The 17186-nt window shown below is 45.4% G+C and overlaps 1 protein-coding gene across 1 annotated transcript in view; it reads left to right on the top strand.

The window, feature by feature from the left end:
- Positions 1-9772: 9772 nt before the first annotated feature.
- The window catches only part of FNDC1 (fibronectin type III domain containing 1), a 97647-nt gene continuing 90233 nt past the window's right edge, over positions 9773-17186 (top strand). Inside the window, exon 1 of the mRNA XM_065888817.1 lies at positions 9773-9881. Within this exon, the coding sequence (XP_065744889.1) occupies positions 9773-9881 (109 nt within the window). The remainder of the gene's footprint in view (positions 9882-17186) is intronic.

The raw sequence follows: 17186 nt of genomic DNA, 5'->3' as shown, positions 1-17186 counted from the left end.
TTGTAGATATAAATATATACATACATACAGATAGATATAGTAATAAATATAGAGACATAAATCTTAAGGGCTCAGTTATAGAGATTTGACCGTGGGCAATTCTGGGAGCTGCTGCAGTGATCTCTCTGGGAGCTGTTGCCTTTGTACAATGCTGGAGCTTGAAGTCTGAAAGGCAGGCAGCAGGGAAGCAAAGATGGATGTTAAGTCTTGGAAACCAGGATCAAGCTGCAAGCCGAGAGCACGACACTGGAAGCTGTCTCCATTCTCATCGCCTCTGACCTAGATGGTGTGGCGGCCCTGCAGGGACCGGGCCCTTTGTCACTCAGTTAGTCACTCTGGCCCGGGGTCAGAGAAGCTGGAGGGGATCTGCGGATCAGGGTGTTGGCAGGGGTCCATTCCTTCTGGAGGCTCAACGGGACAATCTTCCTAGTCTTTTTCAGCATCTAGAGACTGTGAACATTCCCGTTTTGTGGTCACATCGCTCTGACCTCTACTTCCATTATTGCATGTCATTCTCTGACTCTCCCACCTCCTTCTTCCATCTTTTAAGGACCTTTTGATCACATTGGGCCCAACTAGCTAATCCAGAAAATTTCCCCTTCTCGAGATCCTTAATTAATCACACCTGCAAGATCTCCTTTGCCGTGAGAAGGTAACACATTCACAGGTCCTGGAGACTAGGACATCTTTGCGGGCCATTATTCTGCTACTGCAGGGCGTGGGTTCCAACTGTTTAGTGCCACACTGCCATGCAGAACTCTGAAATGGCCTGTGCTGAACTCTGGTTATCGGTGAAGTTTACTTAGCTCTAAATGCTGGTAAGCACTTCCTGAGTAATGTAGGGTCTAAGGCATGAATTAAGCGCTAGATCACTGGACACTATTGGACTCACAGAGGAGAACCTCATATGCTGTACACAGTCCCATCTGCAGTCTAGAATCGTGTAGTTGTGACTATAATTACTCAGTGTATTTTAAACTTTTCTTTAAATTACAAAAACAACCCATGAAGATATGCTTGTTGTAAAAAACTTCAAAATGAAAAAACAGAACTATAAAGAATAAAAGGCAGACAAGCCTCTTAGATAGCCTCATCCACCAGAGGGCAGACAGCAGAAGCAAGAACTACAATCCTGCAGCCCGTGGAACAAAAACCACATTCACAGAAAGATAGACAAGATGAAAAGGCAGAGGGCTACGTACCAGATGAAGGAACAAGACAAAACTCCAGAAAAACAACTAAATGAAGTGGAGATAGGCAACCTTCCAGAGAAAGAATTCGGAATAGTGATAGTGAAGATGATCCAGGACCTCGGAAAAAGAATGGAAAAAGATCGAGAGGATGCAAGAAATGTTTAACAAAGACCTGGAAGAATTAAAGAACAAACAAACAGAGACGAAAAATACAATAACTGAAATGAAAACTACACTAGAAGGAACTGTCTATTTAAATCCTGTCCTAGAGGGACAACTAGGTCAACCAAGAGAATCCATGTAGATCTGACTCCCAAAGAAACAGGTGTGAAGGGATCAGCCATCATGGAAAGTGCAATTGAATGTTTCCCGAGGGGCGCTCTAAAGTATCCATAAAGGTGCCCCTGAGAAAGAGAGAGTGATGTCAGCCTACAAGACCCTCAGTTGGCCAACAACTCTCCTGCCCACCTTCTTCTCACTCTCTTCCATACTCTTGATGCTGGAGGGGTCAGAACTCGTTAGCAAGCTGAGGGCTGTAGAAACCTCAGGAGGGCAAGGGGCAGCAGCTTCAGTGTCTGTGGGCTTCTAGGTACAGCCGGCTCCAGGGGAGGTCGGGAGAAAGTCTAGTCAAATCAAGTTTGGAATTTTTATGACTATACAGGATTAGACATTTTTAGGTATGGAATTGACACTGTGTTTATGACTTAGAGCAACCATAGGATTTGTTTTCTCCCTGTGAGTTCACAGAAGTCATGACACTGCCTGAGTTTTCTCCCTGAGACAGAAGAGGAACTGATCCCACTGTAGATATTTTAAAGGAACAGCAGAGGACAAGTCTAAAGTCATTTTCTTATCACATCTTATGAGGCTCTCCTGTTCCATATACATCTCAAAATTTTTTACTTGACCTTTAACTATACTTTATACAATCTTCTGAAACATCCTCTAATCAGTTACTGGCATGTATTAGACATCACCCTGCGTCAGTATAGTTTCAATCCATTGATTTTCCTGGCTGCCTAGAACTCTAGGGTCTGGATGCACAGTACTTTCACCAGTCCTTTATTCCTATTATTTTTGTTATTTACTATTAAGAATACTATTGCAAAAATATTTGTTTACCACCTGTGTGACACCTGTATGAATAGATTTCTCTGGATGGATCGCTGCTGTGGAGCTGCTGTCACATAGAACATGTTGACCCCATGTGTTTTTATCTTCCTACCCTTCATGCTCTTTCTTTCTGATAATAGCATCCCTCTTTTCCTTTGGGGAAATGGAGATGTAATAACAAAACACCTCAAATTTTTGTCTTCTGCTGTTATTTAAAAGCAAATACAGTGGGGGCAGTGCTTGCACTGCCTGGGGAAGAAACTTAGCATCCTGTCCTCTTGTGGGGAATTGGAGTCATATGATCCAACTAAGCCAATCAGATGCTACCTCCCGAGAAGAGAACACAAAAAATGGAAAACGGTTGGGGATGATTTGTCCCAAAAGGGGTACCTTAATCAAGCTGGCTAAATATTTCTGCCTTAAAGCTCTGTTGAGTCCTATTTCTCCTGAGACTTCGTTATTAATTCTTCTTCTTCTAATACTGTGGGGGGTTTTGTTTTTGTTTTTTAAATCTAGCCCAGGTGTGTCTCTGTTGTCTGTTAATGATATAAAGAATATGTGTATTTAATATTTTGACAAATACCTCTAGTTGTCCTCCAATCTGAAGTAGCTGTTTAAACTTCCACCAACAATTGGCGGCTTTGGGGCTTCATTTCACTTTGATTTGCTTTAAACAGGTGTGTAGTGTTATTCAGTTTTTCAGATACAATACCTGATAGCGTGATTCTACTTCTGAGTAAACTGTCATTTTCTCCTGTAGGTTGGCCAATAAATAACTTATTATTCCTAGAATGCGACAGACTTGTATTATCTTGCCAGAAGTATAGTTGATGAAATGGCCCAGGGTCAAGTTAATCTGATTTATAACCGGAGTGATTCACAAGGATATGAACTACAAACTTGGACTCGAAGTATTCCAAAACTGAGTATTCTCACATGGTCACCTTGGCAACCGTAAATAATGATGTAATCATCAAGTATCAGCAAAAAGAATGGTCAAGTATTGTACAAAAAGTTCCTTTAATTCACATCATGTTTGCCAATTATTTTATTCTTACTTTAAATGTATATTAGAAAAACCAGCTGTTGAAGGCATATGAAAAAAAAATCAGATCCTGCAACTGGGCAAATACCATCACTGAAAGGATGCATTGCCCTGTGTGAAGAAACATGTCCAGGTGACTTGTGGACAATTGGAGCCATAAGTAAAGGTGAAAGAAAGTGAGCACTCAATTACCAAGAATTGTACCAGGGAGAGTGTGGAGAAATGAAGTCATGCCCACCACCAACTTCTTGAAACACTTCCCGCAGTGTGAATAAGGGGGAAAACTGTACACATTTGACTTTTATCTCCTCTCCTCTCTCCACCTACTTTTGTTGAAATTTAGAGAAGAATGGAAAATGTCCAGAGGAGTGAGAATGAAAATATCCTGGCACAGGGGCTTTGCAAGGTTTTGCCTGAGAGCTGGAGTGCCATTCAAAATAGTTGACAGCCAGTATGGTAACATAAATGAACATATAAGGCAAAATTAAATCAGTTACCGCCATGGGTTTTATAGGATCTTATAAAGGAAGATCACTCGAGTCGATAAAGTTGTGTTGTTTTGTTACTAAGATACGGGGAAAAGATTGCCTTTCACATGACAAGCAGTACAACCGACAGCGGAGAGATGGCCAAGCGCCTGAAACAGATAAAGACTAGTTGCCAAGGCCCCCAGCATACACTGCTGATGGGAAGGGACACCCTATTCTGCTTGTACGTCACAATTCAGAAAGGTGTTTTCTGTATGGAGTTTCTTTCTTTCTTTCTTTTTAAATAAGAGAAAATCAAACAAAAATTTAATAGCATGTCTATGTGGGAGAGACCCAAGAAAACTGAGTAACCCCTGGGGGTTCTTTATAGATACTATTTCAGTTTATGGGCTCTGCCTTGTGTTTTGAGTTTCTTAAGAATTTTTTAAAACATGAAGTGATGTTAAGTTTCATCTAATGCTTTTTCTTAGTCAAATAAGAAGAGCATATGGTTTTTCTCCTCTAGTCTATTAATGTGGTAGAGGACATTTATGCTAATGTTAAACCTCCCCTGAATTCCTGGGAAACAGCATATTTGGACAAGATATACTTTTGTTTTTATACTTGACTAGATTTGGTTTGCTAATGTTGGTTAGGATTTTTGCGTCAACGTTTATCAGTTAGCGTCTTTAATTTTCTCTCACCTTATCATCTTGGTCTAGTTTTGGCATCAAGATTATATTAACCTCACGGAATCCTCCTAGGGGAGCACTTCCTCATTTTACATCTTCTAGAACAGTGGTCCCCAATGTTTTTGGCACCAGGGACCAGTTTCGTGGAAGACAATTTTTCCAATGGACCAGGAGTAGGGGGTTGTAAAATTGGCTGAACTTGCTATTTTCCTCGTAGGAAGATTTTAAACTACTGATTTAATTTCTCTAATAATTGTAGGACCATTTGGGCCTTCTCTTTCTTCTTGAGTCAAGTTTAATAAGTTATAATTTTCCAGGAATTTATTTCGTATAAGTTTTCAAATTTATTAGCATTATATTTATGAACACATTAAGTAATTATGATGAACAGATAAAACAGCTATGATACTTCATAATATTTTCTTTTCCTTTTAATATCTGCTGTTTATGTAGTTATGTCTTTTTTTTAAGTTCCTATTTACCCTTTATCTGTGCCTTCTTTCCTATTTTTTCTTAATAAATTTCACAAAATATTTAGTTATTACTCTAAGGACCATTTTTTATTTTTATCTTTATTTATTTATTTTGATAGGTAAGAAGTGGATTTATTTAGAGACATACACATTCCATAGACAGAATGTGGTCCGTCTCAAAAGGCAAAAGTGGCCTTGGGAAAAACACACTCCACAGACAGACTGTGGGCAGGGATTTCCAGGAATTGAGCCACCACCTACTTTTGGGCTTTTATGGTTGGCTTTGGAACTGTCATGACGCCTGTGGGTATGTCAGTTAGCAAGTGCATTACAGTGAATGTATAGTGAGGCTCAAGGTCTACTGGAAGGTGAATCTTCTGCCATCTTGGACCTAGTTGGTTCTAACCAGTTTACGTCATATCCTCAAGGGCTATGTCATTCTTTTAAAGGTTGTGCCCTGCCCCCTTCCCTCCTGTTTTATTTCCCCCTCAGAGATGTTACTCCCATATTCTTAAGGGAAGCAGAGGGGCAATGGTCTGTCTTCTGTAACTGCTTCAAGGATGAGTAGGGGCATTGACCCTGCCTGTCAGGGAGTAAAGATCTCTGGATGCCTGATCTAGGGGCCCCAGTAAGGACTATTTTTTAAAATTATACTCTCTGTTGTTGCTGTGGATTTCTTTTCATTAATGTCTGCTTTTTTTTTTTTTTACTATCTCCTTCCTTTTCCTTTAAAGAGTTTATTCTCTATTCTTGTTCTTTTCTTAACTTCTTAGTTGGGCATTTAGCTTATTTTCAACGTTATAATTTTAAATCCAGGTGCTTGAGGTTACATATTTTTCTCATATATGAATATTTAGGGCTATACACTTTCTAGTTTTGCAATATCCTATGTGTTATGATATGTACAGAACTTATTATTGTTCAGTTCTGAGCATTTAACAATTTCTGTTATGATTTTGTCTATGTTTAATTTCCAAATATAGATTTTAAATTTTCATTTAATTTTATTTTATTATTTTAAAGAATAAATTTATGTATTTATTTTTGGCTGAGTTGGGTCTTTGTTGCTGCATGTGGGCTTTCTCTAGTTGCGGAGAGCAGGTGCTTCTTTTCATTGTGATGCTCGGGCTTCTCATTGTGGTGGCTTCTCTTGTTGCAGAGCATGGGCTCTAAGTGCACGGGCTTCCATAGTTATGGCATGTGGGCTCAGTAGTTGTGGCTTGCGGGCTCTAGAGTGCAGGCTCAGTAGTTGTGGTGCATGGGCTTCGCTGCTCTGTGGCACATAGGATCTTCCTAGACCAGGGATCAAACCCATGTCCTCTGCATTGGCAGGTGGATTCTTAGCCACTGCGCCACCAGGGAAGTCCCTAAAAATTTTATTTTTGACTTTGATTTCTGACTTCACTGCACTATGGTAAGAGATCATGGTCTGTATGACACCTATTTTTTTTTTTAATTTGAGGCTTCTTTATGGCCTAATTCATGGCCAATTTTTATAAATGTTCCATTTGCACTCAATAATAATGTATATTCTGTATATGATCAATAAATCGAGCTTGTTAGTTGTGTTAAATATTCTACAGCTTTACTACTTTATCTGATCCATAATTGAGGAAGGAATGTTGAAATCTCTCCTCTCTTGGTTTAGAAGCTATACATTCTATATTTTTTAGTTGTTACTCTTAAAAGTTTGTTATACTTAATTTAAAAAATCTAAATTAAATTTCCCAACCTCGTTTCTGGACAATATATGTTTACTTTAACCCTCTTAAAGTAAACCTTCGATGAGCCTTCCCCTTGAGCTTCTGCACGCTATGCCATGTAATCATTTTCTTAAAACTAAACTGAAGAGTGAAATCCTGAAATTACAAAAGTCTTAATGGAGAGTCAATGACCAGGGTAAGAACAGTGTGACTTCTTATATTGCCAGTTCTCTTTCTCTGTTCCCTCTCATCCAATTTGTCAGAAAACCATCCTACCTGTACCTTCAAGCTGTACCGAGAGTCTCATCAGTTCTCATCCCCTCCATGGCTATCCTTCCAGTCCAAGTACCATCTTCCCTCACCTCGATTATAAAGCCAGCTTACTCGCCTTTCTGCTTCCACATAAACCTTGTCATGTCGCTCTTCTGATCAGAGTCCTCCAATGCACTCCCCTGCCCCACCACTGTGGGATAAAAGCCTAAATCCTAATGTAGCCTTCATTGTCCTTACTACAATGTCCCCCATCTTTTAAAACTTATCTCCTGCTCACTTTCAATCACTGCTGTTTTTAGTGTTTTAGATCCCCAGTGCCCAGAGCTGTGTCAGGCACGAAGTAGATACACAATAAATATTGGTTGAGTGAGCAAATGAATGGCAACTGATCTATCAGTATTTCCTGGAATTTACTGTGTGCTTGGTACTGTGATGGCCTTTTTGGCTGGCAGACAGGACATAAAGGTAAATCTTGATTCTCATCCTCCCGAGGACAGGGGGAAGGTACTGGTTAGAACTCATGGGCTGCGAGCTAGAAATCCCACTCCAACTTAACCAAAGAAAACTTTTGTCTCCCGGAAGCAATCTTCAGGAAGGGCAGAGCTGGGGCTGGAGCCTAGGACTTGCCCACCTGCGCGATTCTTTCTCCCTGATTCGTTGTTCTCCATGTTTTGGCTCCAGTATCTCTGGATGGTACCCTCGAGGCTGGAGCCAGACACACAGGCCCCTCTTGGCTACCGTATCAATTTCTTGTGACTGTTGTAACAATTACCAGTTTGTGGGCTTAAAACAACCAAAATTTATTCTCTCAGTTCTGGAGGCCAAAAGCCTGACATTCTTTCCACTGCACTGAAGTCAAGATGCTGGCAGGACCGTGCTCCCTGCAGAAGCTCTGGGGGAGAATCTGGTCCTTGCCTCTAACAGCTGCTCATGGTTGCTTGTGTGCCTTGGCTTGTAGCTGCATCACTCCCATCTCTACCTCTGTGCACACATCATTGTGTCCTCTTCTATATATCTCAGATCTCCTTCTCCTTCTTATAAGGACACATGTGATAGTATTTAGGGCCCACCAGATAATCCAGGATAACCTCTCCATCTCAAGATGCTTCACTTAATCACATCTGCAAAGACTTTTTTCCCCCCTCTGTATAAGGTAACATTCACGGGTTCCAGGGATTAAGACATGGACATCTTTGGCGGGGGGCGGGGGTGGGGGTGGGGGGGGCATATTTCAGCTTACCTCAGCTACCATCCTTCAGCATCCATGAATGACCGGAGGAAAAAAACTTTTTCACCAGCTCCAATGAGAAACGTCCTGACTCTGACTGACCCTGCTTGGGCCACTGGCGATCCTTGGACCAACTGGGTGGGAAAGAGGGTGGTTGGGAGGGGACAGGCCCCACTGGAGCCGTTTGGTTGGAGTAGAGGAGGGGGCTATTATTCCCGGAATAAGAGCAGGGAGGGGAGGGTGCTGGGCAGACCAAGGCCATAGCTCCATTAAATGGCGGTGGGGAAACATTGCAAAACTGGGGAGTAATTAAACATAAAAATGGTTGCAAACTGCAAGAAGAGTTCTGGGAGCTCATAGACCTTGCAGGATGAATGAAGAACTGGGACCCAGGGGAATGTTTTCCTGAAAGGAAGGCCATAGAATTCTGCCTTTCCTGGGTGCTCACTGGGCAAGCGGCGCCTGCCAGGGCTTAAAGGGGCGGATGTGGTGTTTCCGTTCAGAAAAGAGATGCTGTGTTTCTTTTTCGTCAGTCGAGAATTCGTCTTGCAATCTTTTCCTCTTTGCAGAAGGACACAAGTCTGGTCAAGTTGGGGCCTGTCACGACGGAGGGCTGACTCGACCTTAGGCTGTGAGCTGCAGTCAGATGAGGTCTGCGAGGACGCTGCTGGGCGATGTAGGCACCTGCGCCCAGAGCGCGGACCTGCCCGGGCGCAGGCGTCCTGGTCGCCTCCAGGGGCTCTCCCGGTCCACTCGGGCGGGCGGCGAGGCTTCCAAGGCGGGGAGCCTACCACAGATAGGTGGGAATCGGGAGAGGGAGCCCTAGGCCGTGTTAGCATCATAGAGACCGGAGGAAGCGAGGCCAGGCGAGTGCTGGGCCTTGAGAGCTCCGCGCTTACAGAACTCTGCCTTTGAACCCAGTTCAGGCGCTCCGCAGAAACCACAGCCGGGAGCAGCAGTATCTAAGGACCTTAAACCCCCCTTTCCCGGGCGTGGGGTGTGGGGAAGACCAGGGAGGGCTGCAGGAACGACCGCAACAGGCTGATAGAGGTGAAGGGGCCTGGCTCGGGTCCCCAACGTTGAAGCCAGAGGTATTTATTTAAGGTGACATAGGCATGCCTGGGCTTGGCAAGGAGATTGGACGTGATGGGCCATTCCCGCAGCCGGAAAGCCGGAGAGGTTAGACAGCGGGAGCGCACGCCCGCACAGCAATCACTGCGTTTCTAGGCCCGCCCAGCGGTTTTCCCGGGCGCTTGGGCACCCTGAGCCGCGGCCCTGCGCCCCGCCCGCCTCGGGCCATCACCCCGCCACCCTCGCCACCCCCTCAGCCCGCATGCCGGCAGGGGGCGCCCGCGCGCGGCTAAAAGGCGCGGCCGGCGGCCGGCGGCCTCAGTGCGGAGCGCGGCGGCCGCGGCGCGGGCAGGGAGTGAGTGGCGCGGGCCCTGGGCGCACGGGTGCGGCGCAGAGCGCTCCGACGCACACCGACGACGGGGACCCGACGGCGGCCCCTCTGCGCTCCCAGGCTCCAGCCCAGCGCCCACCCGGCAGCCGCCCGGCCCAGCCCGCCGCGCACCCCGGGCTCCCGATGGCGCCCGAGGTCGGGGCGTCCCCGCGGGCTCGGCTCCCGCTGCCCTGGGCGGCGCTGCTGTTCCTGGCCGCGCTGCTGCCAGTCGTCTCCTCGGCGGGGGCTCCAGGTATGCGCAGTCCCGGCCTCGGCCGCCCGGCGCTCCGCGCCTCCTCACCGCTTCCCTGTCCGCCTTCCGTGCGCCGCTCACCCGCCTGTCGCTCGGGGGACCGCCGGCCTGCTCTGTACTGGCTGCATGTCCTGTCACTAACCTGTGCGTCCTCATCGCTCGCGGGTCGGGGCGCGGAGGGGCGGCTGGGGACGCGGGTCCGGGCGTTCGGAGCCTCGCGCGCTGGAGGTGGGCCCGGGGACACGGTTGGCGGCATGGGGACCTCAGCGCAAAGCGGTTTCAACTTTGCCGTCGAGCGCCCGGAGTCGGGAGACACGGCAGTCTAACATTCCGGGAGCATTCCGGCAAAGGAAAGAAGTGGGGGGGGGAAATGAAAGAAAGGCGACCGCTCGGCTCTGCGGTGGGGGGAGGGGTGACGCTTTCCTTTGCCCAGAATTTCCCCGTGGGCATCCTTCTTTCCTCCAGTTCACCTGCCCCGAGGCACGGATGCCTGGTGAAGGACGGCACTCGGGAGACCAGAGGGAGGCAGAGAGGCAGGACTGTTCTAGAAGGGCACGGGGAAAGCTGTGGGCCGCCGCGGGGCAATCGGGTACCTCGGTGCCCAGGGAGAAGCCGAGCTCTTACGTTGCATCTCGGTGGGAAGTTTGGAGCTGGGAAGGGGGCATCTGTCTTGAGAGGAGGGAGAGGGGAGAGGGAGGGTCATTTCGGGAGAAGCTCACCATTCCCCGAAGGCTGAGGCTGGAGACGGGGTGGATGATTGCTTCGGGGGCCGAAATGTGAGAAACGCTTTTGAGAAAATGCAAGCGCGCTGTTTTCAGATTTCTTGTACGTTTCCCGCAGAGCGAGACAAATTTTTCATCCCTAAGCCGTTGGTGGCCCTTGTTTCCACCTCCTGTGCAGGCATTTTCACACTTGACACTGTGTGGCTTTTATTTATGTCATCGGTTTGAAGTCGACATTTTTGTTGACGCTGCTCACTCCCAGCTGGGTTATAAAAATTCAGATGCGATTCTGAGGAGGGCTGCTTGCTTTATGATGCTATTTAGTGTCTCGATTGCCCTCCTACAAAAGGGAAAAGGGAAAAGTTGGGGGTCACATTGCCTTCTGAGTCTTTTTGGTGGGTGCATCATGCATGTCTCAGGATTATGCCAAGCGCTGGGATGCTAAATGCCACTTTTTCATAAAACGAGGGTCCAGTTGTAGGTTGTTTTCGTCTCTGTTAGCTACTTCTAGGAAAGCATTCACTGAATATTTGTACAGTACTTATCAAGAATAAAACTATTTTAAAGCCTTTCAATTTCGCCCCCTACAACCCGTGGCTTTTTTTTTTTTTTCTAAATTAAAATTCTCTGAATTGGAAAGAGTTTTTGTATCAGAAAACACACTGAAAGTGGAACCAGTGCCACACTGGCATTTTGCAGCCTTGTACCTGTTAGGTTCCACTGCCACCTGCCCGACGGGTTTACATTTGTGTGGGTCCGAAGTCTGGGTGGCTTGTGATCGCTCCCGGAATCCTGCTGTCTTCTGCGTGCTGCTCCTTGGCTCGCCTTCTGCTCTGTAAATCACTGAGCTGTGGAATGTGGGAGCTGGAACGCTTGCTGGCACTTCTCTCTACTGTGTTGACGTGGGATTTGCAATAAAATGATGACCAGACTAGAAGCAGACAAAGGAGGACAAACACATTTTGAAATGCATATCTACTGCATTTAAATGATAGAAGGAAAGGAAGCGACATCACCTGCAGAGAGCTCTATGTGCTGGAGAAGAAATGGGGGGGGGGCACGTAATTTATTCATCTGCTTCTCTGGAAGGCTTCCTGCCTGTCTTGCTGTAATAGCTGCAGTCACTGCTCCAGACTTGTACTCTGGTACTTGCAGCAGGGCTGTGGACACACTGCTTCCTCTCTCACTGAACGAATGCATGGGCTTAGCGAGCTGCTCGAGTCAGGCCTCTCCCATCCCCCAGACCTTCGGGATCAGAATCCCTGTCATGAAATCACCCAGAGCCACCTTCCTAGTGGCTGACCCATCACAGCTCAGAGGAGCTTTCCTTAAAACAGAGGTGATTTGCAGGGCATGCCGAAGATCTAAATAAACCCTTCAACTTGGTGGTCAATTAAAATGTAAAACAAAATCAGCAAGTGATGCATGCTCCCCCCCCCCATCCCGACAATAAAAGACTACGCAACAGTTAAAATTGTGATTGCACTTGCCAGTGTGATAAGATATGTTTTTCTAAAAACACGTGAGGACACACATTCTCTCATACATTTATAGTGGTTATCTTAGGATGGTTTTGGGTGATTTAAAAGCTTTTTTCTTTAAAGCTTGAGGACCCTTTCAGGGAATCCGCAAGGTCAAAGCGATTTTCAAAGTAATACTAAGATACTATTTGCCTTTTTCACAGTGGTGACGTCTGTAGGGAGGGTACAAAAGCTTAGTGAGAAAACTTCAACTGCGGGTGTTGTAGTGTGAATCTTAGCGTTGCTGCCGTCGTGAGCTGGTAGTCACTGCATTTTTCAGGCTTTTGAAGTTGAGAAAGGATATGCCAGTTTCAATGAAGAATGTCCTTGGTGCAACAGTAAAAATGATTAATTTAACCAAATCTCTACCCTTGTATGCATGTCTCTTTAATATTCCGTGTGAGGAAATGGGAAAGACACTTAAAGCACTTCTGCCGACTGCCCAAGTTCATCAGTAATCCCGCAGAGAAGCAGTTGTGTGATAGTTTGACTTGTGAGCTGAACTAGCCGCTTTTTTTCATGGAACGCCACCTTTACCGGAAAGAATGGCTGCAGACAGACCAGTTATTTTGACGTGAGTATTTGGCAGACATCTCAAAAAACGAAGGCGGTCTGCCACTTCTGGTAAAATAACTGCTAGTGAGAAAATTGAGCTGTCAAGTGAAAATTAGAATTTTGCCATGTCACCTCCAACGTCCTAAACCTGAAAGCTTCCCAATACTTAGAAACTTTTCTAACAAGATAGGTGGTGATATAAAAGAATGCGATTTTGAAATACTGTGTTATAAAATGTGTCAACATTTAGATGCTGTGCATAAGCAAGTGAACTGGTAAATCCAAGTGACCGATGCTCAGTGTTTCAAAATCTTGCCTGGCTAAAAGGTCCATCAACGTGCAAAATAGCCCAGTGGACTTTTAATGTAACAAAATGTGAAAAATTCTTTTTATGGTTTCAGATTGTACATTGCAACTAACCTTTAAGAAACTGCTACTTGATGAGTTTTGGTGTAGTATCAAAGATTTTCCAAAATTATCTGTAAGGCTATTAAAATACCTTTCCCATATCTGTATGAGGTCAGATTGTCTTCAGGTACTTCAGCCAAAACAACATACTGCAATAGGTTGAAGGCATAATCGGATGGGAGATCCCACTGTCTTCTATGAAAGAGATTTGCCAAAATGCCAAAAAACGCCATTCTTCTCATTTTCTTTCTGTTTTGGAAAACAGTTATTTTTCATAAAATACAGTTTGTTATGTCAGCTTGTAATGGTTTACTATTGCTATTTTAACATGAATTAATAAGTACGTAGTTTAACCTCTTCCTAGATTTAATTTCTGGTCAGTAGATATGGATAGACAAAATCCACAAAAACACAAACTCTGTGAGATCCTTATTAATTTAAGAGTAGATAGGAATCTGAGAAAAGGAAGCTTGATAACCACTGCCGTATAGCAAGGATATAGGTTCAACATCAAGGCGCCTGGGTTTGAGTCTCAGCACCGCCATTCACCTGCTGCGTGGCTTCGGGCCAGTTAGTCAGTCCCCACTGGACCAAGCAAATGGAAATATTCCTTCCACCTCTAGAAGCCCTCACAGATTCTCCTGTGGCCCAACCTACAGGCAGCTCTGCAGGGTTCCCCTCCTACTTCTGTCCTCTTTGAGAGGAGGGGGTGAATACGCCCTTTCCTTTTACCTTGTACATTGGAGCCCCTCCTCCCCCAGATAAAAGAGCTGTTCTATTTGTCAACTGAGCACACAATTCGTTAGTAGGAATTAGAGGTTGTAATAGAATTGCAGAGTGATAATTTATGTCCTTGGAAAGTTATCACTGGTCAGTTCCAGATCATCATCTTGCCAAGACCATTCATAGCTATTTAAGACACAAAGGCCTGAAAACCGGCCCTGTTGGGGGCGAGGGGTGGAGGGGTGTATCCGTTTCCTGTTGCTGTTATAACAAATTAGCACAAACTTAGTGGCTTAAAATAACACAAATTTATTATCTTATAGTTCTGGAGGTTAGAAGTCTGCAGTGGGTCTCACTGGCCTAACATCAAAGGTTTTGTTCCTCCTGGGGCTCTAGGGAGAATCCAGTTCTTGACTTTTTCAGCTTCCAGAGGTGCCCACGATCCTCAGCTGGTGACCTCTCCAGCAATGGCATCACTGCACTTCCATCCGTGCATCGCCTTCTCTGACTCTGACCTTCCTTTTCCCTCTTTCACTTAGAAGGACCCTTGTGATTACATCGGACAACCTCCCATCTCCAGATTGTTAACTGAATCACACGTGCAAAGTCTATTTTGCTGTGTGAGATCACACATTCACAGGTTCTGGGGTTACGACATGCACATCTTTGGGGACCATTATTTTGCTACTGCAAGGGGTGAGGGTGTGGGTAAAGGGAGCCTAGATGCAAGCATTTCAGGAATGGCCCCATCATGATTTGCTGATTAAGGAGCAGAGCTCTTTTCATTGGTCCCTATGGAATTTAAGAATTTCTTGAGTGCTAATAAAACTTCTATTCAGAAGCTTTTATTTCAGTAAGAAAATATGGATGTGAGTATTTAAATGTATAAAGATAAAGGAGAGAAAAGAATATATATGTATGTGTATTCACATGTTTAACCATAGAATATTTATGTTAGGATACACCTGACATTGAGACCTTGGCTGCCTTTGGGGAGAACTGGGTAGCTGAGGGCAGAGAATGGATATTATTTCATTATTTTAAATAATTTTTAAAAATATTTATTTGGTTGCACTGGGTCTTAGATGTGTCAGGTGGGCTCCTTAGTTGCAGCATGCGAACTCTTAGTTGCGGCATGCATTTGGGATCTAGTTCCCTGACCAGGGATGGAAACTGGGCCCCCTGCATTGGGAGCGCAGAGTCTTAACCACTGTGCCGCCAGGGTAGTCCCTGTTGCATTATTTTAGTAGACATATTTTAGAGCATTTGGAATCAGGGAGATATTGGTTAAACACATGGCGAACATCCTTTTTTCCTAAGACATTATCCTTGTCTTAGTTACAAAGAAGATGAATTTAATTTAATTTGGGGGAATTGTGTTATTAATATCATCTTATCAAGGAAAATTCTCCAGTATGGATCAGATGATTAAAATTTAGAAATTGTGAATAAGGAATTTTTGTGCCCCTGAGTATTAGGTGATGCCACGTGGAAGATGCGGAAGACACAATTTTTTCCCAGTTCCTTTTTCGGCTCCTGGCCCGGCAGGCGGTAGCACTTGCGGTCCACAGCCCTTAGAGGGCGCTCGGGGCCTTCCTGCCGCGTTGCCAGCCCCCGTCGCCGGGGCTTTACAGAGACAAGAAACTTAGGACACATGTTCAGTTACCTGCTTTGGTTTTCCCTTAGTGTTTGCCCTTTTTTTTTTTTTTTTTTTTCAATTTTGCTACTCATTGGAGTTTCCTTCAAATATTAAGGAAATAAATATTTCCTTCAAATATTAAGCTGGAAATCACTCACTGAGGGTGGACCTGCCCGCAAGTTAGCAATTTTTAGTTGCCCATTGGTGAGAAAGAATTTGAAGCCTAAACCTAAAGCTGGGGTCAGGTGCTGGGGTACCCCTGTTATATCTGCAGGTTCTGGTCAAAGCTGCCGCAGCTGGAGGATGGGTGAGCACAAGGGACCCTGAGGGGAGGTACCTGCCTCCTGGGCACTGGAAGTCAGTTTTGAGCGAGTTTGGGTGAAACCGTCTCTCTCAGTATCTCCCCTCCATGCTCACTGGATTCTCTTTGTAACCAGAGAGAGTAATGCAAATCCTAAGACAGGTTTAGAAGTGCACCGAAATAACTGGAGAGCTGCTAATTCTTCTGCCGTGGCCTCCTATGTGTGGAGGCCATGATAAAATGATAACATCATCATAATCCTTAAAGTACAGTCTAGTTAATCCTGTGTTCATCTTTATGAGGAGTTCTTAGGTTGTGCATTGACTTTCTTTGTAATATGAACTGGCAGTTAAAAGTGCCACAGTTTACCATTTCCCTGTATGTCATTTCATTTCATTTTCACTGCAGCCTTGTGAAGTTGGTAACATCCTCATCTTACCCCGAGGGGACTGTCCCAGAGTCGGACATCTAGTTGAATGGTGGTCCTGGGATTTGGACTCCAGTCTCCTGGATTGAGACCCCGTGTTCTTCCTGCAGACTCCCCGGCTCCCGCTGGCTTGGACGTTTCCTATGTTGGTCTCTTCGTTAGGCCGGTACAACCGTTTCTGATTTGCTCTGGATGCCCTTCCAAATCTGTGCTTTGGTCACATTGCTGTTGAGAAATGATTCTGTCGTACACGGAAGCATGTTAAACTCTGGTAGGGCTTAACTTCAGATGGGGTTTTAGTGAACCCTATTCCCTGTTGCGAAATTGATTTGGCATTTGGATATAAGCAAGATCCTTATTGTAGGAAGTGCCCTTTACTTAGTGGGCCCTGGAGGCCAGTGCTCTGTGTCTAGTTTGTTACATGAGCCCTTCAACCTTTAACACAGGGCTCCTCTGTGAATGTTTGACCTGTATGATGGAATTCGTAACCCTGAGCCGCTGGCCTTGGATTTTCACCAGAAGGCTCCCAGAATTCAAGTTTGATTACAGCGGAGGGTTAAATCAAGGACCAGCGCTGAGAAGCAGGGGCAGCTCATCTGTGGGGTCGACAGGCCCGCACCTGGTGAGACTGTAGTACTACGAGCGTGAAGGGTTTCAGACTTCTCAGAAGAGATGCGTCATCGAAATGCTGGGATTTGTCTTTTAGGAATTATTGTCTGGTGTCACAGCTCTTCATTCACTCCAGTAGCCCTGACCCGGCCGCTCATTTGCACTGTGACCTTAGGCAGGTCGTGACTCTTCAGGCCTCAGTTTTCTCATCTGCGAAATTAGGGGATTGGACTGGAGATCTGGAGAAGGGCCCCTTCCAGCTCTCACCTTGTGGGAGTCTCCGTTGGAAGGTGTCCATTCATTCATTCAGCAAGCACAGGAATGCCAAGTCCAGTACACGCAGTCCGTCTGTGACGGCACAGGCATGGGGACGGCAGGGGAGGGTACAGGCAGTGTGGTGC

Source organism: Phocoena phocoena, chromosome 12 (genome assembly GCF_963924675.1).
Source record: "Phocoena phocoena chromosome 12, mPhoPho1.1, whole genome shotgun sequence".
Lineage (NCBI taxonomy): Eukaryota > Metazoa > Chordata > Mammalia > Artiodactyla > Phocoenidae > Phocoena > Phocoena phocoena.
The sequence above is the reverse complement of the archived record's forward strand: the minus strand, read 5'-3'. Positions and strand labels throughout refer to the sequence as shown.